The 26,252-nt window shown below is 34.3% G+C and overlaps 1 protein-coding gene across 1 annotated transcript in view; it reads left to right on the top strand.

Moving 5' to 3' along the window:
- Window positions 1-26,252, top strand: part of MMS22L (MMS22-like, DNA repair protein) — a 117,724-nt gene that overhangs the window by 35,463 nt on the left and 56,009 nt on the right. The window contains exon 13 of the mRNA XM_008571307.1: window positions 1,032-1,541. Coding sequence (XP_008569529.1) covers window positions 1,032-1,541 — 510 coding nt within the window. The remainder of the gene's footprint in view (window positions 1-1,031; window positions 1,542-26,252) is intronic.

The following is a 26,252-nucleotide window of genomic DNA, read 5'->3' as shown; positions in this document are numbered from 1 at the left end:
TGAAGTACACCACCATCTACCAGTTGCACAGTTAGTTTATTTGGTGGGAACTTTCTGGGAGCAGAATATTTCTTATTTTAGAGTGGGATTTCTCAAGAACCACTTAATGAATTTCTGTTTGACCCTCACAGTGAGTAATTCTTTTAAGGTTATGGTGATACATTTTAAATTTTTTATTTAAAATATACTTTTTTAAATGGTAGCTTTTTTATTAAAACTTCAATAATTACATGGCTCAAATAATAGGTTTTTCTTTTGTTCTGTTTGACGATTTGTTTTTTAATCTTAATAATTTTATGGAAGACATGATATTAAGAACTTTATTGCTGAAAGAAATCATTGGAATTTATTCAATAACAAGTCTATTTATTAGGCAAATACTGTATGTCAAGCACTATAGTGGGGATGGTAGGGGAGAGAAAGGTAATTAATAATTTTAGAAGCTTATGAGCTCTAGTATAGTTCTTTATAAATTAGGATTTAACCTCTCATGAGCATTAATCATTTCTGTCCTGAATAAACCAAGTATAGAAGTTACAAAATGTAACAATCCATAAGTAGGAATTCAAGTTGAATTGTTTTCAGTTCTAAGCCTTTATTTGATTGATGAAAGAAAAGTACATCAACTAGTATCGATGAGATCTTTTTAATGGCTAGTCTCGGACATTTGAGCACTAACAATTTTTCATTGCAGATAGGTAAAAGCAATTCTTCCAGCACCTTGAATTGTCTTAGGGTATAAGTAAAGCAAGAGCAAATCTTTGTGAGGATGGAAGGAGAAAGGGTTTAAGGAAAATTATTATTTAAAATTGTCCTGTATGATTTGCTGTATCATTGGGAAATTTGAAGGTAGGAGTATTATGTGAGTTTGTTTTCAAATTAAGAAAGTTACAAGGCAGCATCAAAATGAACAATTAGCTAAAAATTTAAAGTAATGAGACTGTCATGAGTATTGAATAAAATTTTATTTTAAAAGATGGATTTTTTGTGAATGAAACAATTTGATTAGAGCCATTTTTTATGTTTTACAGAATATATTCTAAATTTCATCAAAAAAGAATGGAAGAACTAACTGAAGTTGGTCTGCAGAACTTTTTCAACCTTTTTCTCTTGTTAGCAGCTGTTGCAGAGGTGGAAGATGTAGCAAGTCATGTTTTAGATCTCCTGAATTTCCTCAAGCCTGCATTTATATTATCTCAGAGAGCCCTCATTTGGAAGGGTCAAATGGCCTTCCTCTTGATGTATGCCCAGAAAAATCTGGACATTGGTGTTTTGGCTGAGAAATTTTCATGTGCTTTTCGGGAGAAAGCAAAGGAATTCTTGGTATCTAAGAATGATGAAATGGTACAGAGACAGACTCTTTGGACACTTCTTTCCATCTACATTGATGGTGTTCAGGAAGTATTTGAGACCAGCTATTGCTTATATCCTTCCCATGAAAAACTGCTTAATGATGGATTTAGTATGCTTCTGCGAGCTTGTCAAGAATCTGAACTCCGGACAGTATTGAGCTTTCTACAAGCTGTTCTGGCTAGAATCAGGTATGTTTTCCAGTAGTGGGTGAACTTATTGATTTGTTTTATATCATCACCTATGTTGATTTTATATTAAAGTTTCCTTTGACATACTCATGAAATCTAAATGTAGAGGGAGGAGTTAGTTTTACTGCTACATTAGCATAAATCATTAGTTTTCAAACTGTCCTTTCAAACAGTATTTCTTCAAAAGAAAGCTTATGTGCAAACACAAGTGGCAAAACTAATCTCAGAGCAGCTGTGGGGCAATCCTAGAGCCATAACTCTTAATCCTTCCTTTCTTTACTACCTCACAGAAAAGAGTAGTATTGCCCAGAGTTATGTTACTGAATTCTAAGCAATACCATGAGCTCAAATCTGAGGTGGCTTTTACTTAGCATATTCAATTTTGTGCCTATAAGGTTTTTTAGCGACATTGTACAATTAAAAAAAGTAAGTTTCTTTAAAATTTTGCTGCCGAGTTATAGCCTCAACTATATCAAAATACTTCCAGCTAAACCAGTTATTCGGAAATTAATATAAGATTATTCTAGAGTGGTCCCCCTTATCCACTGGGCATATAGTCCAAGACTCCTAGTGGATGCCTAAAACTGCAAATATGTACAAGGTTACTTCAACAAGTTTGTGAAAAAAAGAGTTAAAAAATAGTACAAATTTTTCCATGAACTGTTGAAGTACCTTCATGTATGTCATGTTTTTTTCTATATATACATAGCTATGATAAAGTTTAATTTATAAGTTAGATATGCTAGGAGATTAACAGCAATAATTAATAATAAAATAGAACAATTATAGCAATATACCGGAATAAAAGTTATGTAAATGTGGTATCTCTCTGTCTCTCTGTCTCTCTTTCTCTCAAAATATCTTATTATATTGTACTCACCTATTTTCAGGCTGCAGTTGACTGCAGGCAACTGAAACCTCAGAAAGCAAAACCATGGATGATGGTATTATTTATAACACCAATTACCTATACAAAACTTATTAATTTCAGATCCAGTAAATTATGCAGATAGATTAAATGTGTATATACACTTAGACCCAAACGTGGTAGATAAGAACAATGGTTATGACATTTATTGCCTTCAGGCCTTTTTCACATAACAGTTTTACTTTTGAAGTACACGCTCTTAAGAAGTTAGACACTTCCACTCTGCGTAGTAGTCATTGTCACTGAAAAGTTATGTAAAAGTTGCATATAGTATGATTTTATTTGAAATCGTGTCTGAAGATTCATTCATTCATTAATGAAGAGATTGCTTCCCTTCTGCTAATATTACAAAAGTAGCATCTGTTTTTCAAAGATACTAAGCTTGGCAAAATCTCCAAGTTTTGGAATTTGTTCATTTACAAATGTGTTTATTATTAACTTAGTTAATTTGCTTAATCCTGGGCTGTGTTTGTTTTCATACTCATTTACCCACAAGTTTTCACTCCTCATTATGTTTTATGTAGTTTTTATATTCATCTGCTCTCATCAGTTTAGTTTGTAAAGGTTTAGCCAGAGTTGTTGATCAGATCATTATCCCCTTCCTCCCCAATGTAAGTATATTAAAGCAAGAATCTTAAAGCACTCAAATTTTTGGATGAGTGGATAGATGGATAAGTAAATTAGAAACCAATTTCATAAGAAGATACTTTTAGTAATTCTGGTTTTTCTGCACAAACTGTTTTTAGTTTAGCAGGATTTATTAGATTTTATACTTTTCCCAAATCCCAATTTTGTTTTATTTGCTCAGTTTTTTAATAAATGGCAAGTGGCATTTATTTCCCTGTGCTTCCTGGGGATATTAGAAATTTCCACATTTGGTTTGTCTATATATATTTGTCTGAATATACAAAACACATAAGAAGGAGAGGGAGGTAGTCCAAACCATCCTGCTGATGAGGAATTGTAGTCTTCAGAAGATTTAAGGGCATGGAAATAAGAAAGGGAGAGTACAGGCATCTTGAGAAGAGGCAGTCGTGCAAAACGGCAGAATCATATCTTTCTACCTTTTCTGTTGAAGATGGATAAGTCCCTTTTAATCTTTCTTAATAATTGTATTGCTTCTTACATAGGTTTGTTTAAAACAAAGATTTATAGCCTACAAATATCTTTAATTTAATTTTTTAGTTAGAAATTCCTGGCAGTCTTTTTGTTTTTGTTAAAATTATGTTTAAATTGTAAACATTAATGTCATGGTAAAAATGGTTAAAAAAAAAAAAAGAGGTATAAGGTGACAAGTAAAATTTTCTCTCTTCAGCTTTACTTCTTCATTCTCTAGTTCAGTAGTTCTCAACTGGGGGTGTATTTTTCCCCCGGGAGGCATTTAGCAATGTCTGGGAACTTTTTGGTTGTCACAACTAGGGAGTAGAGGCCAGGAATGCTGCTAAACACCCTGTAATGCACAGGGCAGCTCCCACAACAAGGAATTATCTGGCCCAACCCTCAGCAGCGCAGAGATTGAGAAATATTTGCTCTATTTCTGCTCCTCAGAAATGGTTTCTTATAGAACCATCCAGACATTTGCCCCCATTTATATATTTAAAACACAAAACGTATGATCTTTGTTCTGCAACTTCCTTTTTTCAGTTAATTTTTCCTGGATAGTATTTCATGTTAGTACATGGACCTACTTAATTCTTTTTAATGACTATTTAGTATTTCTTATATAGTTGTACCAAACTTTATTTAACCAGTTCTTCATAATGGAAATTTATATTGTTTACCATTTTATGTCATTATAAACATTTTTATTTAACATCTTTATACATGCGTCTCTGTGTACTGTGGGAAGTATATTTGCAGGTCGGTTTCTTTTTTTTTTTTCCTCTTTTTGTCTTTTTTCGTGACTGGTAACGGGATCGCAACCCTCGGAGTTGCGCCCGCACCGCGCTCAACCAGTGAGCGGACCGGTCTCTATATGGCATCCGAACCCTCGGAGGGAGCGCCGTGGCACTCCCAAGCGCCGCACTCTACCGAGTGCACCACCGGGCCAGCCCAGCAGGTCGATTTCTAAGAATGAATTTGTGCATATCCATCTTAAATGTGGATGGATATTACCAAATTTCCTACCAAAACAAAAACATTGTACCAGTTTTTGTTCTTCCTAATAACATATGGATCACATTGTATGGAATGTATTTAGAACAAATGCATTCTAAGATAAGAAATAAAACACAGAAGTTTGTTAAAAATGTTAGTAGAAGGTTGGTAATAGGAAAATGAGACTTATTTTGAAGGTTAAGGAGGCCTTAAAAATGAAAGTACAAAGAAAGCAAAAAAACGGGATATTATTTTTTCTCTATTTCATAATCAGTCACTAACTTCTTTTCTCTTGAAGCTTCTAACCGGAACTTCTCTTGGTAATTTTTCAAAAGTAGTAACTAGAAACAATAATTTTTATATTCTTGAAAGATACACAGTTTACAAATACTGTCTTTGTTTCTTTGGTAACCCTGCTATTCCTATTTATAGATGGAAAAATGGAGACTTTTTTGTGGCTTACCTAAAACAACACTGTTAAATTTCAGAATTGGCACTCAGACTCTAATCCACTATACTACAGCTACCTTCTTATATGATCTTTTTAACAGTTTACAAGTAACCAAGTGAAAACTAACCATACCAGTGCATTTTTTATAAATTAGAGGTAATTAAATAAAGAAAATCTACAAACCTGAAAATATTACCACTACTCACATACTTTTGAGTGCTTTTACCTTTTATTTTTGTTACTAAAAAAGGGTAGTTGTTTATTGGGGGATTTTTGATTACTTTGTTTTTATAATTTTGCAACTTCCGTATTTTTTAATGAGTCAGCTGGAGAAAATGAATTGAGGTGTTGAGACCAGTTAATCACATCTTATTTATAATAATTTGTCTTTGATTTATCAGCACCATTTACCATCTAAATTTATCTTCTTGCAATAAAAACAAATTTTTGTTCTTTAAATTTAATTTAGTAGAAGTCCTTTAGCATTAAAGCCAAGGCTATTAAAGGAGTGTTGGGAAAATATTGCTTGTAAGTACCTTATAAGCTATAATGTGTCTCTGTTAATTCATGGGATCACTTTTCAGAAGTACAGAGGTAGAAATCAAGAGGGGATAATGAAGACTGTTGATAACATAAGGTGACAGTAAGTTTACATTCATATTAGGACTTTCCTGTAACTGGATCTGGATTGAGTTTGTAGTTTATTGTCCTCTGGAGAAGGGGGTGGGGGGTGTGCTATTGATCTTCAGGACTAGCCTATGACAAAAGGACATAGATGTTTATGTTGATAACATTCCTTGCACAAATGTACTTTTGGTTTTGTTTTATACTGCTCAACTATGATTGAAAACAATTGCTATAAAAGAATATCATAAATCATGTACAACTTCTATTGCCAAAATTACAGAGCAGTTTTAACAGAAGTATGAGGTCTATGTGTTAATAAGAATGATGCTGCAGTGTGAAAGTCTTTATTAATGCTGTCATATTTTAGGCACTGCGATCCTTTAAATTTCTGAAGCTTGAATAGTAATTTGCATACAGTTCTTCAATGAGACTGACTACTGTAAACAGTATAAGAGGAATTGTGACTTGGATAGTTTCATATTATCCCGTCAATTTTTAGCACTTCCAGCGCAGATACTGTCAAGACATCAGTGTTTAGGTTGGGATCTTTTGGAGAAGGACCCCAGAGATCATTCAAGATTGTATACCTTAAAAAGAAAGAAGGAAGGAAGGGAGGGAGAAGAGACAAACAAGAAAACAGTTCTGTGAGTATTTGATCACGGAGATGTGTTTCTTATTTCTTAACCTAAAATCTGGAACTTCATTGAAGATCTTTTCATACCAGTCTGTTAGGTATGCTATATACTGTTAGTGCTATTAGAAAGATCAAAACCGTTTTGGATAGTTGTTAAAAATTAAAACATACTTTTTTTTTTTTTTTTTCTTGTAAGTTAAGAACAGAGCTAAATTCTTTGAATTTAGGTTTAGGTAGGGAAGATGGATTATATAGATTGACGATATTTATTCCTAGCCGCATCCCTGACAAGGGAAAGAATGAAATACTTTACTTTAACAATTTCTTCTGTTTTCAAAGTCAGGTGGGAATAAGGTACTAGTCCTTGAATAAATGTGTGTGCAGGGTGTGTATGTGTCTGTGTATTGAACTGGGTAACAGTTTTATAACTGTATGACAGAAATTATAGGTAGAAAGGAACTAAGATCACTGATTAAAGGGAGAAGTGGCTCCCTGTAGGCTGTTAAGAAATAATAACTTCATATGCCACTTCCTGCTAACTGGAGCTGATGGCTCACCAGAGCATTCTTTATTGCTGATTAAGTAGCATTATGAAAATACTGACTTGGTTATGTTAACTAAATGCCTCTGTGTTTAAAACTTCGAATGTCAAATAGTTTTAGCAGTCATCTTTAACATTTCACATTACCTTTCTGGAACCACATTTCTATTTCTCACTTGATGTTATTTGAGGTTAATATAAAAATGGCAGTCTTTCATTTGAGGAGTTAGGTGTAGCCAAAAGCTTTTCTTTAATTATATCCATTCATGCTGCTATAGTTAAGGGTCTGTCAGCATTTCCATTATAAACCTCCATTTTCAGGATTTTATAACACAGCTATGAAAATTAGCTCTGGGCAAAAACTTGACATACAAGGCCTCATGAGATTCTCCCTCCTCCCTATCCACCTTTTTCATTTTTACTGAAGTAAGGGTGAGTGATTTCAAAATGCCTTTTGGCATCTGCAAATATCATTTGGAGTTTAAAAAGAAACAAATTTTCAGGCTTTGTACCTGTTTGTTCTACCATTTACAGGAGGTTGTGGACTTAACAATTTAAACCAAATGGATATTGATCAACTGACATCCTATTTTGTATTAAACAAGAGCCTAGTTTCAAAGAAGTCTAAAGGCAATTGAGAACTTGCCAAAAGTGCTAAATGTTGAGACTAAGAAATAGTTCACAAGGGATGATTACCTTTTTTGGAGACGCTGGCTGTTAAAGTACCTTAAAAGGTACTTTAACATCCCTATATAGGATCCAAACCCGCAGCCTGGGCGCTCCCAGCGTCGCACTCTCCCGAGTGAGCCATTTGGCTGGCCCTCGTGCTCAGTATTTTTAATGGAATGGTATCACTTATTCTAAACCAAGATTTTTATTTCTTCCTTCAGTGAGAGAACTGGGGGTTGCCTAGGTAGGATAGGAGGTAGTACAAGAGGAACTATTCTTTTGAGAGTCTGCTGTATGCCAAATAAATTACATGATATGTCAGGAAAAATAGAAAGGATACTCTTGGCAGCATGCAAGCTTTTTCTTCCTTTTGTTATTGGGTATTCTATTTAGTGTGAATGGATAACAGCTTTTAATTTTTGATAACTAGTTTACTACAAATAAATTTGAAACTGGATATGATTTTTAAAATAATCAAATGAGTTATTTTTATAGTTTCTTAATGTATCCCAGTTTGCCCAGAATGTCTGCTGTTTCATCATATTATAATTCAATGCAAATTTGGGGGCAGTGTCCTAATAATTTGGGGGGAGCTCCATGAAAAAAATACTTTACCAGTTTTTATTTGAAAAGTCAAGTAGAGATAGGTTGCTTACTAAGAGTGATCCATCTACAGTTTTGATTGCTTCAGAGAAAGCATAAGTATCTCTAAGAAAATGTAATATAGATCTTAGTATTTAAGGAATGTATAAAATATGAAATGTATAAAGAAAAAGTTTCTTTACATCATTAAATATTTCATGTATCTTTCAACTGAGTACATATCTACTATGAATTACTATTTTGACGTTATTTACTCCTTATCAGGCTTGAATTTTGCATACTGTATTTTATTACATAGTTTATAAATTCATGCAGTAATGTAAACTACTCACCACTCACCATATTAGCTTGGTAGCATTTGTTCTTTTTTTTTGTTTTTTCTTATTTTGCTGAAACATAGATTACCTACTTAATTTTTCATGTACAGGATATTTGGGTCATTTATTTAGTCTCCCAACTAGATCTGCTATATAGTTATGAGTTCTCTGTGCATAAGTACAAAGCTGTTCATTAAAAATGTTATAAGGGAAAACTTCTGTGTCCAAATCTTGACTTTTTTATTGGTAAAATAAAGATAATAGCACCTACCTCACTGGGTTATTTTGAATATTAAATGCAATAATAAATATACAGTGGTTATAGCACAGTACCTGGCATATTAGTAAGTGTTCAATAAATGTTAGATAATGCTATCATTATTATAACTATTATTTTCAAAAGAACCCATACTATAATCATTTCTTTGTAGTACACTTTATACCTGGCAACTTCGATGGATTTGTGTGTGTTTGGGTGCATGTGTATGTTGACTTATCTTGGATGGTTCTTAACCCATTTTTAATATAGTATCTCTAGTAGTGGCTATTCAGTAGATTTTTATTTATTTATTTATTTATTTTGAGTGTGTAATGAATCAGATTCTTTAAAAACAAAGTCAGGATTGCAGGGAGCGTGAATATTGCCTCACTGTAATAGACCTGTTGGAAACTTTAATTCTGTGTTACTAAGAGCTGCTGTAGAAAAAGAAAAATAATTTTTTAAGGTAGAAATGTGACATGTATATATACCCTTCCTTTCTCTTTATATCCAGTTGGTGTTTTATTTATTTATTTATTTATTTATTTATTTGTATGTTTTTGGCAGATCCCTTTTATTATTCCTCTTTTATTCTCACAGCTGCCATTACCTCTGTTTTTCAAACATTAATAATGCTTGCCTAATCTCCCTGCCACAGTGCCTTCCCTCAGACCATCTATTTTTTTCAGCAGTATTATTAAGATATAATTCACATACCATGCAATTCACTGGTTTTTAGTATATTCACAGAGTTGTGTAACAATCACCATAAAAGAAACCCTATACCCATTAGCAGTCACTCCTCATTTTCCCCCACCTGACACCGCATCCCTAGTAACCATTGATCTACTTTCTGTTTCTATAGACTTGCCTATTCTTCACCTTCCACGTAAATGGAATCATACAATATGTCATCTTTTGTGACTAGCTTTAACTTAGAATAATGTTTTCAAGGTTCACATGGTTCACAGTTGAACCATGTGTCAGTACTTTATTTCTTTGTATTGCCAAATAATATTGTATTGCTATACTACATTTTATTTATCCACTCATCAATAGATGGACATTTGGGTTGTTTCCACTTTTTGGCTCTGATGAGTAATGTTACCGTGGACTTTCGTGTGGACATATATTTTCACTTTTCTTGGGTGTAAAACTGGGAGTGGAATTGCTGTGTCATATGATAAATGTTTAACCTTTTGAGGAAATGCTAAACTGTATTCAAGAGGCTGCACCATTTTACATTCCCACCTGTAGCATATGAGGGTTGCAATTTTCCCACATCCTCACCAATTCTTGTTGCTGAATGTCTTTTTGATTGTAGTGAGTGATCCTAGTGGGTATGAGGTGGTATCTCATTGTGGTTTTGATTTGCGTTTCTCTGGTGGCTGATCATGTTGGGCATTTTTTTATATGCTTATTTACCATTATGTTGTCTTTGGAGAGATATCTATTCAGATCTTTTTCCCATATTTTCCTGTCAAAACCAGTTGAGGGTTCAGGCCAGAGAATGGCCAAGATAGTAGAGCTGGATCTGAGAACTGAATAAAGCTGATGCCATGAAAGCCACTGTTTAGAAAAGGGTTGAATCCAGGGAATAAAAGTAATTGCCAAAACCATAAGTCAGAAAAGGTCAGTGCTGGTCATAGTAGGCATAGTTAGGTGGGGTGGCAGAATACAGAAAATTTTTTTTAAAAAACTATGTAGAGGGATATGGTGGGGGGAACAGAAAGGTGGTTTCAGAAGATAGTAATGAGTAGGTGAGAGCTGGAGATGGGATCAGTAGCATCATATATGGGAGGAGTCAGTATTCCAGGCAGTAGACTTCTCTGTACAGCAAATTGTGCTTTTTGCCTTTTATTCTTAAGGAACCTCTGGTGGTGCCTGATAGTTGCTACTGTTAGAGTAGAATATAAAAAGCAGTGGCTTTAGGTCAGTAAACCTGAGTTCAAATCACCTCTCCTCCACTTACCAACTGTGCTGTCTTAGGAAGTTACTTTACTTTTTCTAAGTTTCAGCTGCATCTTTTAAAAATAATACCCACCTCATAGGATTTCTGTAAACATCTGCGTAGATTTCTGCTGTGCGATAGTGTGGCCACTACGTGTGTTTGACAGTTTAAATTAAGGAATATAAAATTAAAAATTCAACTCCTCCATTACGCTAGCTGCATATAAAGTCCTCAATATAGCTACACCTAATTAGTGGCTACAGTAGTGGATAGCAGAAAGATCGTTTAGACAGCACTGACTTAGATGCTCAGTGCTTTCAGTACATGTTGGTTTTGTTTATCTTTTCTTCATTTTTATGTGAACAGTATTATCCTTCATTCCAAGCTTCTCTGAAATGTATATTTGTCCATATGTCTTCAGTCTTGAATAATCTCTATTTCCTTTAAATTATCTTAACACTTTTGAATGCTCTAATGTCTTTTATTGCTTTCTACTTTGTGTCATAAATATTTTCTACAGTGGTAACATATCCATGCAAAAATTATTCAACAAATTGAGCTAATATTTTGGAGTGTCTACTATAATAACAGGCATTATTAGAGGTATTGGGATACATTAGAGAACCAATCAAATGAAGCATATGTGGGGTGCACTTAAGTATTTATTACATGAAAGAGACTATGAAAATAGAAAGGAGAAAGAAACTTAGGTGAGTGTTTATTCGAATTAACCACCTTTTTTTTCACCATTTTATATTTTACTATTTCAGTTAAAAGCATTACTTGATAAATGGTTTATACTTGTTCCTAAATTTGCTAATTTCCACATGAAAGCAGACAGCAGTATCTGTATACTCAGGATATGGATTTAATGCATAACCTGAATTTTATCTGTATTTATGCCTTCTAAATACCTTGGGCAGAAGGGACCTCTAGAAGATGACAGGTTCATTCTCTCAATTTAATTGAAAGACTTTTGTGTTATTGAAAAAATAAAACTCTGTGTTTACTCTAACTGAATGTTTTTGGACCATTTTTATTATTTTATTTTTCCAACTCAGTAATTATCATCAAACTATTCTTGCACTGAAATATGGAAACAGGTAGAACAAGTGGGCTTCTGAGTTTCTACCTTGCTTTTGAGAGATTTGAGAACCTCTCTGCCCAGGCTGGGTCTGCAGGAACACTCTGAAACTAAAAGTAGAGATTGTCTATATTAGGATTGTATTGGAAGCAAGGTATTTGGAAGAGGGAATAGAGAAAATGGAGTGAAGGAAATAATCAGTAAAATAAGATAAATTCACAGAACGGAAGATTCCATATTGAAAGGGCCCATTAAGTGACCCCGGCACAATATAAGAAAATAGACTCACAGCACAGCCCATCTGTGTGAAATTCAACATACTGGGTACAAAGAAAAGATGCCAAAGCTTCCATGAACTTTCACATCCTTCTTAGTCTTTTATTTTCTGTATTTGCTGTGCCCCTGGTCATGAAATCTTCAGTTATAATCTAAGTCAGATATAATTTTTTTTTCTGTTGACTATTTTTTTAATTCAAAATATTCTGACATTTATTTGTACATATTTGTGGGATACAGTATGTTGTTTCAATACATGCATATACAGCACCGTGATTCGCTTAGGGTACATAGCAAAATTTTGTATGCATTAGTCCACCACTTCTTCTCCCCCTTAGACCCCCTCCCCTTCCGGCCTCTAATAACCATTCTACTCTCTACTTATATGAGAACTACTTTTTTTTTTAGATTCCACATATGGTATTTGTCTTTTTGTACGTGGCTTATTTCTCTTAACATGATGGTTTCCAGTTTCATCCATGTTGCTGCAAATGATAGGACATTTTTTTAGTAGCCAGGTAGTATTCTATTGTGTATATACACCACAGTTTTTTTATTTATTCATCCATTGATGGATATTTAGTTGATTCCATCTCTTGACTTTGTGAATAGTGCTGCAGTTAACATTAGAATCCAGGTGTCTTTTTGATATATTGATTTCATTTCCTTTGGGTTTATACCCAGTAGTTGGGTTTATACCCATAGGGTAGATCTATTTTTAGTTCTCTGAGGAATCTCCATACTGTTTTCCACAGTGGCTGTACCAGTTTGCACTCCCACTGGCCATGAAGGAGGTTTCCTTTTTTCTCCACATACTTGTCAGCATTTGTTCTTTTTTGTCAATTCTAATATTTAACCCCAATTGCTAATGATTATAAAATTAAAGTAGGAGGTGAATAAAGCTTATATTAGATTTTTTTTTCAAGATTACTCCTACTTTCAAGAAGTAAATGAATGAAGCTTTATGATTTCTTTTCTGATTCATAATCGTTACCAAAACCTGGTATATGAACTTACCAAGAACCTGATTTTTCTGGGATGAAGTCCAGAAAATTCACCTTTAATGATTACACAGTAAAAAGAGGGAAGTTAAGAGTGGAGAAAGAATACTCTAACAACGTGGGATGAAGAACATTGGATAAAAGGACAAGGACAAAAGAAATATACTCTGTAAAGAAAATATTTCATTCCTTTGAAAGTGGATCAGATCAGTTGTTTAGGGAATAGAAGTGCCATGGTTATAATATGTATCAATATCAAGCACCGGATTATTTCTCTTTAGTAAATGGTAGTAAATCAAAAGATGTTGGGGTGAGGTGAAAGCTACTTTCCCCAATCTTATTTGTGTGACTGTGGTTTCTTTTCTGAACCCCATGGTTCACTATAGGTATTTAGACCACCCAGATCTTGGAAGCTTTAGATGAAATTCAGCAGTGAGTTTGTAGGAAGACATCTCTACTGTGCTTTTTCATGGCACCACACAGTGCTGTTTCTTAAACCAAAGACACGTTGTCACAGTAAATATATTGAAGACTGGTAAATCCCATCTGTGACAGGTGTGCTAAAGTTAACTCTTCCCCAACTATGAAATAAGTGAAAATACCTGAAATTGTGACTTCAGAAAGAGCTAGCCTGAAGAAACTCAGTGAGATAAACTGGCATTGTAGCATTTAGTTATAAAAGAGAAGTACTCAGAAGCAGCAAGTAAAATTAAAGCATTTATGTCCAATAAGTATCATATAATAACTATCAGACATATTGTTTTAATGATGTGATATGTCAGTGAGAGAAGGAAACCAATCTCTTAATTATCCCCATAATTAGTTACTTTGGGGTTAATAAAAACCTCAGAAGGCACTATAAATTGTGGGAAAAGTAGATTCATTTTGGTTTAGAAATATTCCCAGTTATCTTTACCGTCTTCTGGTTATTACCATAAAGCTATATTTTTTAAGGTGTGTTATATAGAAAACATCAGAGTGCATTTTTATTTTACAATATAAATTTACTTTTGCCCCCACATTGCCTATAAGGAACAGTTCCTTACCTTTCTTCATCTGCCTTGTGGAGAAGGATGAGTAATTGTTCTGTTTCAAATTTTATTTATTTATATTTTAACAAAATTGAGAACGAACGAGTGAAACTAGCATTTGAAACTCTTAATTTCAATTGTTTCTTCTTTACCTTACAAGATATATATTTTTCTCTCTTTAGGATATCTCTTGTCAGATTTAAGGCTTATTTAAAATGAAAAGAAAGCTGGAGCAATTTTCTTTATTCCGTTTCAGTCTCCTAAGGCCTATTTCCCCCTGGTGAGCTCATAGCAACAGGGGGGTTTAAGGGAATTCAGCTTTCTGCAAATTAATGTCTCACATCATGAAAATTCAGGACTTTTTTTTTTTTATCTTGAAAAGTAATACAGTGAGTGCGAGTATTATTTCTTGCCAGCGGGTGGAAGATGAATGATTTTGTCACAGTTTTACTGCTTGATGAGCAGTGTCCTGAGGGTCAGGCTTAAGTCTGTGTCACTATGCTGCTCATTACTCTTGAGCTAAATAAGGGCTGATTGGATCTAAATTGCCTAGCACATGGGCCACAGATGAGCTCAGTGAGCAGGGGATGACCTGCTATTCAGTCTGGGAGTAACCCCGGTGTGCAAATGCAGCATTAGAACACCGTGGGAGAATGAGAGGCTACCGGCTGCTGCCAGCAAAAGAAATCGAAATGTAAAAACTCTTTGATGCTGTGATGTTAGAATTTGAAATGTAGGAAGTGACAGGTTGATGGTACTTATCAGCTTTGGCTGGATTAGAGAACAGTGTCATCTTGCTTATATAATGACAGAAGAATGAAGCCAGCAGCTAACTACTGTGCAGAGTAGAGCTGCTGCTGTTGCCACAGCCAGTCGTTGCTGCCTCCTACTGGTGGTTTTCCTGGAAACCAGTAAAATATAATGAAGAAAAAAGCCTCCTCTATTGGTTTCCAGGAATCTGGGGCTCTTTGGCAGTGAAAAGCTGCTAGTGGAAGAATTCAAGAAAAAAAAGGAGGGGGAGGTGGATTTTACAGGGCATCCTTAATAGTAAATTGGGTAAAAAACATTTATTGGGAAATTGGTTGTTCCATGTATGTGCACCCAGGTTTAATCTTTTTATAAAGTGAAACTACCTAGGGCAAGAAACCCCCGTGTACCTTCCTGGAATAGTATTCTTTCAGCGGGCCTCAACTGGGTTGGTTGATTTCTCAACTGGGTATTTTTATCAATAACAACACTTTACTAACAACTAATCTTCAAAATCTAACAGACTTCCAACCACAGTATTAGCAGTTTGAAAGGCACTTGATAAAAATACAAAGTAAAAAACGCCCATGATTGTATAGCTTATGCTGCATAAATCTCTCTTTTAGGGAGGGGGTGGGATGGAGGGAAAGTGTTTCTTCAAGTCAGCTGGTTTGAAAAAACAAAAACCAGCAAAATCCTATGATACAAGATCTCCGTTTTATTTTACTACTAACAGTTGTAATTTTGTAAGAAATTAGTATTGGGTCATTATTATATGTTTGTGGGGTTAAAGGCAGGAAATGTAGATGTGTTAAAAAATGTTACTCACTTTGCTGAAAGAACTATTGGTACTTTGTTATACCCTTCCATACTTTTCCTGTTTGTGTACATTTTTTTAAACCAAAAATGGGATTAAATGCTATTTAGTGGCCTGCTTTTTCACTTGTTATATCATCAACAGCTTTCCATATCAATGACATCTACATTATTTTCGGTGTTTTCATAATATTCCATTGTGTGGATATACCATAGTTTATTTGACCATTTCTTATTTGTGAAAACTTATGCTATTTTGAATTTTTAACCATGAGATACAAGGCTGTGGTGAATGTGCTTATGTGTGCCTTGGCAGGGCTTTTGGATATTGTACAAATTGTGTGCTGTACAACTCCAAGAGTACCATTCACAACATTATAAATGAGGCTTTGATCTTCACAGACTTGTTTCATTTACGTGGAAGGTAATTTTTAAATGCTTTGATTTTAATTATAAAACCTTAGATGTAATTCTAAAAAATGGGAGCTGAATTACATTCAAAGTTTCTACATATTCACATACACATACGTAATTACATACATCCTACAGAAGCAAATTTTTAACTAGTAAAAAACCTTTGACTAGAAACAATTTTTTTAGAAAATTTCCCGTTTTTTATTTATTTATTTTTTCCTTTTTGTCTTTTTTCGTGTCCGGTAACGGATCGCAACCCTCAGTGTCGCGCCCGTACCGGACCGGGACCGGCAACGGGATCGCAAACCTCGGTGCTGCACCCGCACCTCGCTCAGCCAGTGAGCGGGAACCAGTCTGTATGTGGGATCCGAACCCTCGGCGGGAGCGCCACCATGCTCCCAAGCGGCGCACTGTAGCAGTGCGCCACCAGGCCGGCCTGAAAATTTCCTGTTTTTTAGAACAGAACTATAGTTCTATATGTTGAAAGCATAGAGATAGGAAGCTTCTAGAGTCTCTTGAAATTGTAAGTAAAAGGATTAATACATTTTTATTTCCTAGAATTAAATTTTTTTTCTGTACTTGTCAGTGTAGATGCTCTATTTCCTTTAAGACTTTTTTAATATTAATATTAAATATAAAAGAAAGTTTTTAGTACAATTTCTGAAGCACTTGAAGGCTGTAGAGAGAGTTGTTAATGCCTCTCTGTTACATTTTTATATTTTCAGAATTTATGTCTTACAAAGAATGTAAATAATACAGAATTTTATGTAGTAGAAAATGAAAGTCATTCTCCTTTTAAAGACTCTCTCCCACAAAGGAAACCACTATTAACACTTTGGAGAATATTTTTCCTAGCCATTGTTGCTTCTCCTTTTATCCACACTGCCTCCTCCTCCATCTCCTTTATTTCAAGGGAGAGGACGGAAACAAAAATGGGATTATACTAAAGAAATTTCTACAATTTCATTTTTCTCATTGAAGAAGATATCAGAGACATGTGTCTACACATACACACACACACACACAAATTGTTTAATTTGCACAATTTGTATCTCATTGTATAAATAAACTATCATTTATTTAAGCCAGTGAGCACTGAGGAACTATATATTATTTTAAGTTGGCTTGACCTTGTACCTGTCAGATTTTCCAAGATCCTAGTTGCTTGAAAATTTGGGTTGCTTGGCTTATTTAACCAGGATATTAACTGTAGTTCAATTTTGTGAGTTATTAATAGATCCAGTGTGAAAACCAGTGGAGCAAATTTCCACTTCAGTCATTCGATACATGTGAATTGTACATGGAAGCCTTTTGCTTATGGTAAAAAATAATATTACTGTATTTTTCAAAAGGTTGCAAATATGACTTTAAATTCTGACTCTGCCATCTTCTTTCTCTAATCTTCGGCAAGCCATGTAACTTCTTTGAAACTTAATTTTTCTAATCTGTAAAATGTGTGTAATAATACATATTGAAGAGCTGGTTTTAAGAATAAAGGAGGTAATACATGTTGAGTGTTGAGTACCTAGTGATGATTGCTTTTGGTATCATTACTATTTGTCCACTGGTTTCAGAGAAGTGAGATGAAAGAATGTATAGCTGCTCCTCAATTTATGATGGGGTTATGTCCCAATAAACCCATTTTAAGTTGAAAATATCATTAAGTTGAAAATGCATTTAATATCCCAAACCTACCCAAACATCATAGCTAAGCTTAGCCTAGCCTACCTTAAATCTGTTCAGAATACTTACATTATCTTACAGTTGGGCAAAATCATCTAACACAAAGTCTGTTTTATAATAAAATGTTGAATATCTCATGTAGTTTATTGAATATTGAGCATTAGATTGAAATTACAATAGTTTCAACCATTGTAAAGTCGAAAAATCATAAGTCAAACCATTGTTAAGTCAGGGACTGTCTGTATATCACAAGTAAATTTAAGATGTAGAGTTTCCTACTCTTAAGATTTTTTAAGGCTCTATTCTGATTCAGTTCAAGGATATTCCATGAAAAAAAATACTATTTATGCCTTAAGTAAATGCTTAAATTACTTTTTTGATCATATATCTCCCCTTTTATTTTTATTGTGGCTTAGGAAAGAATCATGTATTATTTTTGTGCTTATGCATGAAACAGAAACGACTGTTTTTCAGTCAACGCGCTTCTGTTGAGTGCCCATCAAGTACCTGCTATGGTGGACTTTGTGTGTTGAAGAAAACAGAGCATAAAACCATTTCACTGCTCTCAAGTGAACCACAGTGTAGTGAAGCAGACATATAAACAAATAAATGAACCACACTGTGACCGGTAGGACAATAGACAAATGTTGAAGAGACTCTTCTTAAAACTCTTCTACATCACCTACAGAATTTTCTCTGAGATTTCCCTATACAAAATAAAGCATGTGATTATATGGCAATAAGTCATATTATACCACATAGCTGAGAGGTGGCAGATATTAGAAGAGAGGTATTACAAGTCTTTAGAAGCTTGTGCTTATTTAATAGCAGTTCACCAAGTTTTTAAAGTTTTTTTTGACAGCTTTCATACGTTCCATTAATAATAAAAGTTATGAACTCAGCTACTTGCACACATATGTAAGGTCTTTTAAGGAATTGTTATTGCAGCACTGTCATTGATATACTTTTCCACATTTCTTTCTTCTGAATCTATTTGTTTTTCTCCTATTGCTGTTCTCTGACACCTTGATGGTTTTTGTTTTGCTTTTTTACTTTTTCCTATATGTTGTAAATTCTTGCTCTTTTGAGGATAGCAAACTTTGGTATTTTGTGAAAAAATAGAATCTAAAAATAATATCATATTTATTTGTGCATTTTAAAAAGTTTATATAAATGCTCTTATTGCCAGGGATGCTACATACAGCTATGCAACTTGCTTTTTTCTCTTGAGCTATACTACCAGAGGTTGTGTACATCAGGGAAATGAAAGATTAAGCCAAGAACAAGAAATATTTGGGGTTCAGGAATTGCAGGATCCAGAACAGACAAATGAAGGGACAGGAAGATATTTGTGTCTCTGGCCCATGCAACCACCACTCTAGGTTGAAATAGAATGATGATAAGCTATAGGAGGAAGACCTCCAAGAAAAAGCAAGAAAGAAAAACATTTTTTATTTCTAGTTTCAGAGAGTGAAGCTATTTCATTATAAAATGCTTCTGCTTTGAAAAGCCTATAACCCAGAAGGGAAATTGTTCTGATGACCCCTCACTAAGTAACCTATTTTGTCTTTTAATATTAATTTACTACAGCAAATTGTATATTAAATACTTTAACCTTATCACATTGTGTGTTTCAAATATATTGACCCTGTTTGAAATTTCCGTTTTGTGTTTCTTTCCAGATGTATAAAAGTTTTAAGGGCTCTGTGTATATGAATGTCATAGTCTTAAAAAACATTATACACATACACATATATAAACAGTTAAGGGTTTTTATCTTTGGATTTTTAAAGTAGAATTCTAATGTAATTTAGCAAATGTTTCTTGAATACTTTGCATCTCAGAACTGTGCTTGTAAGTGTTCTGATATACATGAAAATGTTTACTGCATTTGTAGAGCTTATGGTGTAGTAAAAAGCAACTATTTAATGCCTCCAAGAAGTTTTTGTGTTTTCATCATCATTCTTTTCTAAATTCTGAAAAGGTTGGACCATTAGTATGAACCAATATTTGGAATTTCTTACATTCCGAAGACCACTCATATAAAATGGTAGGTGGTCTCCGGATTATAAGAAACTCCTTACATTGGGTAGAACTAATGGCCCAGCTATTTCAGAATTATATTACAGTGGAAGTTTAGTGACAAAATGTAACCATGATATCCTTGACTTCCAAAAAGGCAAGTGTATTTTGCCTGTTTTTAGAAATTAAACACAGATTATTTTTTTATTATTTCCATATGGACTGATTAGTCATGTCTTGTTTTTTGGTATGCTAGTCTGAATTTATCATCTAGAATAGTACTAGTAGGCACCAGTTCATTCATGATACAATGAAACTTATATCATTTAAGTATATAAACTCGTTTAAATGTTGGGCAGATGGATATATTTATTCCTATTGGAATAATGATTGAGGGGAAGAAGTCAGGTTAAATTTTCATATACATATATATATTCTTTCTCTTACTATTTTTTTATGCATTTATTTTAAAATTACTGAAGTTAGAAAGTCCTTTACTGACCCTTTTGTTTCTTTCAGTTCTTCTATTTATGTTTTATACAAAGGTTCAAAGTGAAGGAAATAGGTTAAAATGGCTACCTATTCATATTCACCTATGGTCTTGCATATTCAATGCTTCCTATATCTCCTCAAATATTTATTAGTATAGTGTTTACATTTATTTTAGGAGAGAGACTACTGGTTTAAGGATAAATTAAATTTATATGAAGAAGTAAATTGAGGTGGGATGTAAAGTAATAGAAAGATCCTTTTGTACCTGATTCAACCCTAATTCTTTGCGACCTCAGGCCAGTCCCCATATTTCAGTTCTTTCATCTGAAGGATAAAGGATTAGATTATATTGCTTCAGTGTTTCTAATTATATTAATTATATATTTAATTATATTTTTAATATTAATGCTTTAATATTTTTAAGTAAATTTGCTTTTCTTTTAAAGTGGATATATGAAATGGAAATATGACTTACATTGCCAGCATAATTAAACTAAATTTTGCTCAGTGAGCTTTGTTTTGTCCATTTATATAGAGCTGTTTTCCCATTTGATGTAACATGCATAAAATAAAAATACAAAAAATAATGACATGGAGGAAATACTTTTCTTAAGCACCAACTTAGGGTGCTATAGATATTATCAAATATTTTTACTTTACCCAGTAGTTAGTAATTTTTAGTTATGCATTAGATAAATAATTCAGGCAGGAAATATTGAGATGACTTCTTTATAAAAAATTTTTTTTTTTTTTTTTTTTTTTTTTTTTTTTAGATAGAGACATAATAACTGTCCTAGTGCATTGCTAAACATCATATTTGCTTAGTGCCTTTTGTATCAGGGACTTCAGGCAATTTGAGTTCTCATTTTCCCTTGCTTATATGGGGGGAGGAGATGTAAAGACAATTACAAGTAAATTGTAACTAAATAGGTTTGGGTGGGTGAAAGGTAGAAGAGGCAAGCAAATATTTCGTGGATGCTTTGTATGGACTTGTTCTCTTACCTGGTGCTAGGACATGAGAGAGGCACCTGATATTCTCTAGTTGGAGATACGTGATAACATACACAATATTAAAAAGTATTAGTGGGATACTAATAGTAATTCAGTAATGCTTATTGAGCTCTACTAGTACAAGATACTTATTGGTTTGTGTGCAAAAATAAAGATTAGATTCTGTTCCTAGGAAATTTATTTTTTAGTGAATAATACATGTATATAACTAAGGTAGTAAAAAGTGAAAATTAGTAAGTAATGAACACTATGAGATTTTGGGGGATTCATCTGTAGGAGTAAGAAGGAAAAGAGAGGTTTAGGAAAGATATTTTTGAAATAGCATTTGAACTGAGTATTGAAGAAGTAGTAGAATTTATATTTTTGATAAGGAAGAAGAGGGATAAGGAAGGCCTCTTGAAAGAGGTGGGACATAAGAATGGCAGTTATATAACTTGAGGAAGGGAAGGGAGAAAAAAAAAGCTACAACAGGAGATCCACCTAGAACCTGGAAGTTGGGATGGGTTAAATGTATTTTTGGAAGTGTTGAAGAAAGTAGTCGGATGAATGCGGAAGATACATGGCTTTAGTAGAAAGATGACACCAGATTATGAAGGGCTTTGACATGAGGGCAAGAGTGTAAGACTTGAGTGAGGAGGAAACCAAAAAGACTATAGATTTTAAGTAGAGGGACAGCATGATGAGAGCAGTTCCTTATACCCACGGTGTGCACCTCTTCCCGCCTCTGAATCATAAGCTCCTTGAGAGAAAGACCATACCTGTTCCTTTCATCTTAATCCCCCTGCCTGAAATATTCTTTAATCTCTTCTCTGCCTGGAAAGCATATTTCCTTTCCTGTGTAGTGAAATATACAGTTTCCTCTGTGATGGACTTTCAGGCCCCCCAGGGAGGACATGTGTCTTCCTCCCTTATGCACCCTTTTCGTATTTGTATCACCCAGAACATTGACCACTTGAAATGCCATCTGTCTTTGTCTATCTCATTCACTAGACTGATACTTTTGGAGGGCAGGGAGTTTGTCTTATTCATGTTTATATCTTCAGCACCTAGATATCCCATTAAAGTACATGACATACAGTAAGTTTGCTGAGTGAATGAATGATAATTATATAGATGTTTCTGGTAGTAATATGTGTGATGAATTGAATGGGAACTTCAGCAATGAAACTAGGTAGGAAACCATTGTGGTAATAAAGGCTAAAAATACAAAAATATATTCAAACATGGCGAAGTAATTTTTAAAAATACAAAAAGGTAGGAGAGAGCATTAGTTTTGAAGTCATGACTAGGACTGAGTGATAAAGAGAATAAATAAAGTGATCTGATGACCCAGGCTGGTGCTATATAGCCAGGCAATAAATAATATTTAAGCAAAAATTTGAACAATTATGGAAACTTTAGGAATTGTGACTTAGACTGACCTAATCTCTTATGCTTAAAATACATTCTTACTTTTGTTTAGCTACTGATAAAATATTTTGCTGCTCCTTTGGTCTAGGATTTCTCTCATTGGTGTTCTAAACCTCAATACCGTAAGGATGTCAAAACACTTTAATATCATGTCATTCTATCTGCTATTTTAGCCATACCAAATATACAGGTTGGTAATTTTCAATGATTTTCACATACCCTCACACTTATTTTCCTTATGTAATGATGTTATGCAATTTTGGAGGGGATAGTCCAAATATAAGACATACCTCTTCATTTTGGTACTCCTTCAGCCAGCTATGTATGTATCTGTTGTCTCTTCAATAAGGGAAGGTCCTGTTTATTTCTGAGCAGGGTTAATTAAGCCTTATGGCAGTTCTTGATATATAGAGATCTGACTGAGAATCTGCCTGTGACTGGAAAACTCTAATGTGACCACTGCATTACCCCTAACCAGAGAGAGGGGATAGCCTCAAGTGAGCCCTTCTTTATGGCTTCTGGGAGTTCCCTTTTGAAATGGGGTGATAGCCTTTAACAGATGGTTACATTTGTGTGATAATTTATTTTTCACAGTTAATATTTTTCTTCCTAAAAGCAGACAGTTGTAATGATACTATGTTTTCAGGCCAGAAATGCACCTTAATTCCTGTACATTTAAGTATAACACATGGCATTAGGCCAGAGACTTCTGCTCCCTATTTCTTATACAAACATAATTGTTCAGTGGAGCGCTTGACACCTTCAGTATTCCTCTCTGATTTCAGGAGTGATATGTTTCCAAAGCATACTAATCAGAAGCAAACTTGATATAATCGTTTGCTCTGATATAATTTACTTACAACTCTGGAAAATTCAATTATGAAAAATGAGTGGAAAACTTTTTTCTCATCTTTTTAAAGGAGTTTACCACAAGTTTTATTACCTCTATGTTTAAAATAGAGTTCCCACAGACATTTCATTTTTTGACTCTAGCTTAAGGATTTCACTGCTTGGGATTTCACTGTATTATATTTTTTAAAAACTGTTTAAAAAATTATAATTTTGAAGAAATTGTATGGCTTATTTTGGCTTTTACTTGTCTTTAGGTTAGCATTAGGTTATTTTCTTTTGGGGTTAATGATGAGAAAGAAAGAGCTCCAAGAGAATATTAGCAGTTTAAAGCCTTTAAATTGCCATCATGCTAAATCTTTAAAAACAGTAATTCTAGATAACATTTATTCCACCTAAAATCTAAAAGTTAGATGGTACCTAGATTTATGCCACCTCTGTACTGAGTAGTTTTGTGTGGTTCTGATAATCGGCGTTTAGTCATCTTTTTAAAAAATATTTATGTCATACTGAAAAATTTCATTTTGTCTTTCCCCCACCCCTTTCACAAAAGCATTCAAATGTTTCATTTTCTTTTAAGACAAATCAGAAATAAGGCACTTAGGGTTTTTCTTTTTAAGAAAAAGGAAAAGCTTTTTTTCCCTTTTCAAAGTGTACTTTTGATAGGTATATGGTTTGACTGTTTTGACAAAAATTATGATAGATGCAAGCTCCATTGAATTTCTTTGTCTTCTATAAGATACAAATATAAGGACATAAAACAGAATTTTATTTTATTATAGTTCACAGTAAAAACTGTGTTAATATCGTGCCTATATTTAAGCTTTTTAATTTTTAAAAAATTTAAGTCCTCTTTGGAGGATGGGAAGTGTACGAAATGTTTTTCTTTCATTTGACTGAAAGTCTAGTGTATGTGTACATGCTAGGTTAGGAAAGATCAATTCTGAAAACTCTCCAGCAATCTTTTTTTTTTTTCTTTTAAATATGTACTATAAATTGTGCTTCTAGAAAAGTGGGGAGACTGTGGAAAAGGAAAGTAGAGGAATTAAAAGTCATTCCAATAAAATGGTTTAATTTATGCCTCTGCAGTTAAGCAGTGCTCCTGGTTAACAGAAATACCCTTCAGCTACACAGGATTTTGGAGGGTTGGAGGGCACTCATTTGCACATAAATAGCCATTAACTGATAAATTCCCAGAGGTCTCCTGTTGCATGTTAGTGGTTCTGACCTACTTAGCTAGCTTAAATTTGTTTTACAGAATTATTATAATTCTATCCTTGGTACTTAAACTTTGTGATTAATGCATGCCTCACAATACAATTAAAGTGTAATTACATAGTTTTGCAGTTGCCTATCGTCGTGTTTTTATTTCAAAGATCTGGATTTTGCAAATATTAGAAAAGTTAAGGTTTTGATATTTATCACTTTTGCTATTATTATGTGATTATATTAAATGAGACCCTTTTATGTCTGAAGAATGCATTGGAGAGGAGGTGAATCATTAGATGTAGTATTTGTTAGCCTGGAAATGATTGGACCGGTTAATGTGTGGTCACTTTGGTATGCTGTCTCAGGTGCATTCTTGCTTACATTTTTCAAGTATTTCTGAACTGCAGTGGAATCTTCACACCATTCACACAGAAGCAGTATTGGGATAAATGTTAGGAGGCAGTAGGGAAACACTGGAGTGAAACTCAGGAGATCTGAATTCTGGTGCTGACACTTGCTGCTTAGCTATGCAGAACAACTCATGTTCCTGAAGTTTCACTTCCTCATGTATTGAGTGAGTTTGGACAAAAAATGGTTGGCAGACTAAGGCACTGCTGGCCAAATCGGGCCTATTGCCTGTTTTTGTACAGCCCTGGAGCTTGAAGGTTTTTTTTACATTTTTAAAGGTTTGTAAAACAAAAACGAAGAATACGAGACACTGTATTTGGCTCTCAAAGCCTAAATATTTATTAAAAATTTACCAGCTCCCTGAATAGATGTTCCCTATGGCTTCTCTCAAATATCGACATTCAGCATTAAATTGTAGTTGATTATTTTTAAATACTGATGTTTTATAGCCCTGCACATCTGCTTTGGGTTTCACTTCTTTCATGTTTACTAGTTAGAGTGATCTATGATGCGACAACCAATACTTGCCTCTTCTGTGCCCATTATACGCATCCAGTTAGTATTCTCTTAAATCTGGGAGTGGTGATTGCTTTCTAAAGCTTTATAACTTGAAATTTAGGTTTCTATTAAGGGAAGTTCCCAGTAAGATGAGATACTACGATGTCAGTTTTATTGGGAACAGGGGGACGGATGAAATGCGTGGCTTATTTTGAAGTACTTGACACTGTCAGTTTGGAGCACTTTAAAAATTGTATTCTGTTTTATGAAAAAATTACAAATAAATATTAAAATGTATTCTCTAATGGACTGCAGAAACCTTTTCTTTTTTTTTTCTTTTCCTTTTTGTCTTTTTTCGTGTCCGGCAACGGATCGCAACCCTCAGTGTCGCGCCCGTACTGGACCGGGACCGGCAACGGGATCGCAACCCTCGGTGTTCCTCCCTCCCCTCGCTCAGCCAGTGAGCGGGAACCGGTCTGTATGTGGGATCCGAACCCTGGCGGGAGTGCCGCCGCGCTCCCAAGCGGCGCACTGTAGCAGTGCGCCACCGGGCAGTCCCCTGCAGAAACCTTTTCTTTTTTTTTTCTTTTCCTTTTTGTCTTTTTTCGTGTCCGGCAACGGATCGCAACCCTCAGTGTCGCGCCCGTACTGGACCGGGACCGGCAACGGGATCGCAACCCTCA

This window comes from Galeopterus variegatus, unplaced genomic scaffold (assembly GCF_000696425.1).
Source record: "Galeopterus variegatus unplaced genomic scaffold, G_variegatus-3.0.2 Scaffold678, whole genome shotgun sequence".
Classification (NCBI taxonomy): Eukaryota; Metazoa; Chordata; class Mammalia; order Dermoptera; family Cynocephalidae; genus Galeopterus; species Galeopterus variegatus.
Note: the sequence above shows the minus strand (reverse complement) of the source record. Positions and strands in the feature narration are given on the sequence as shown.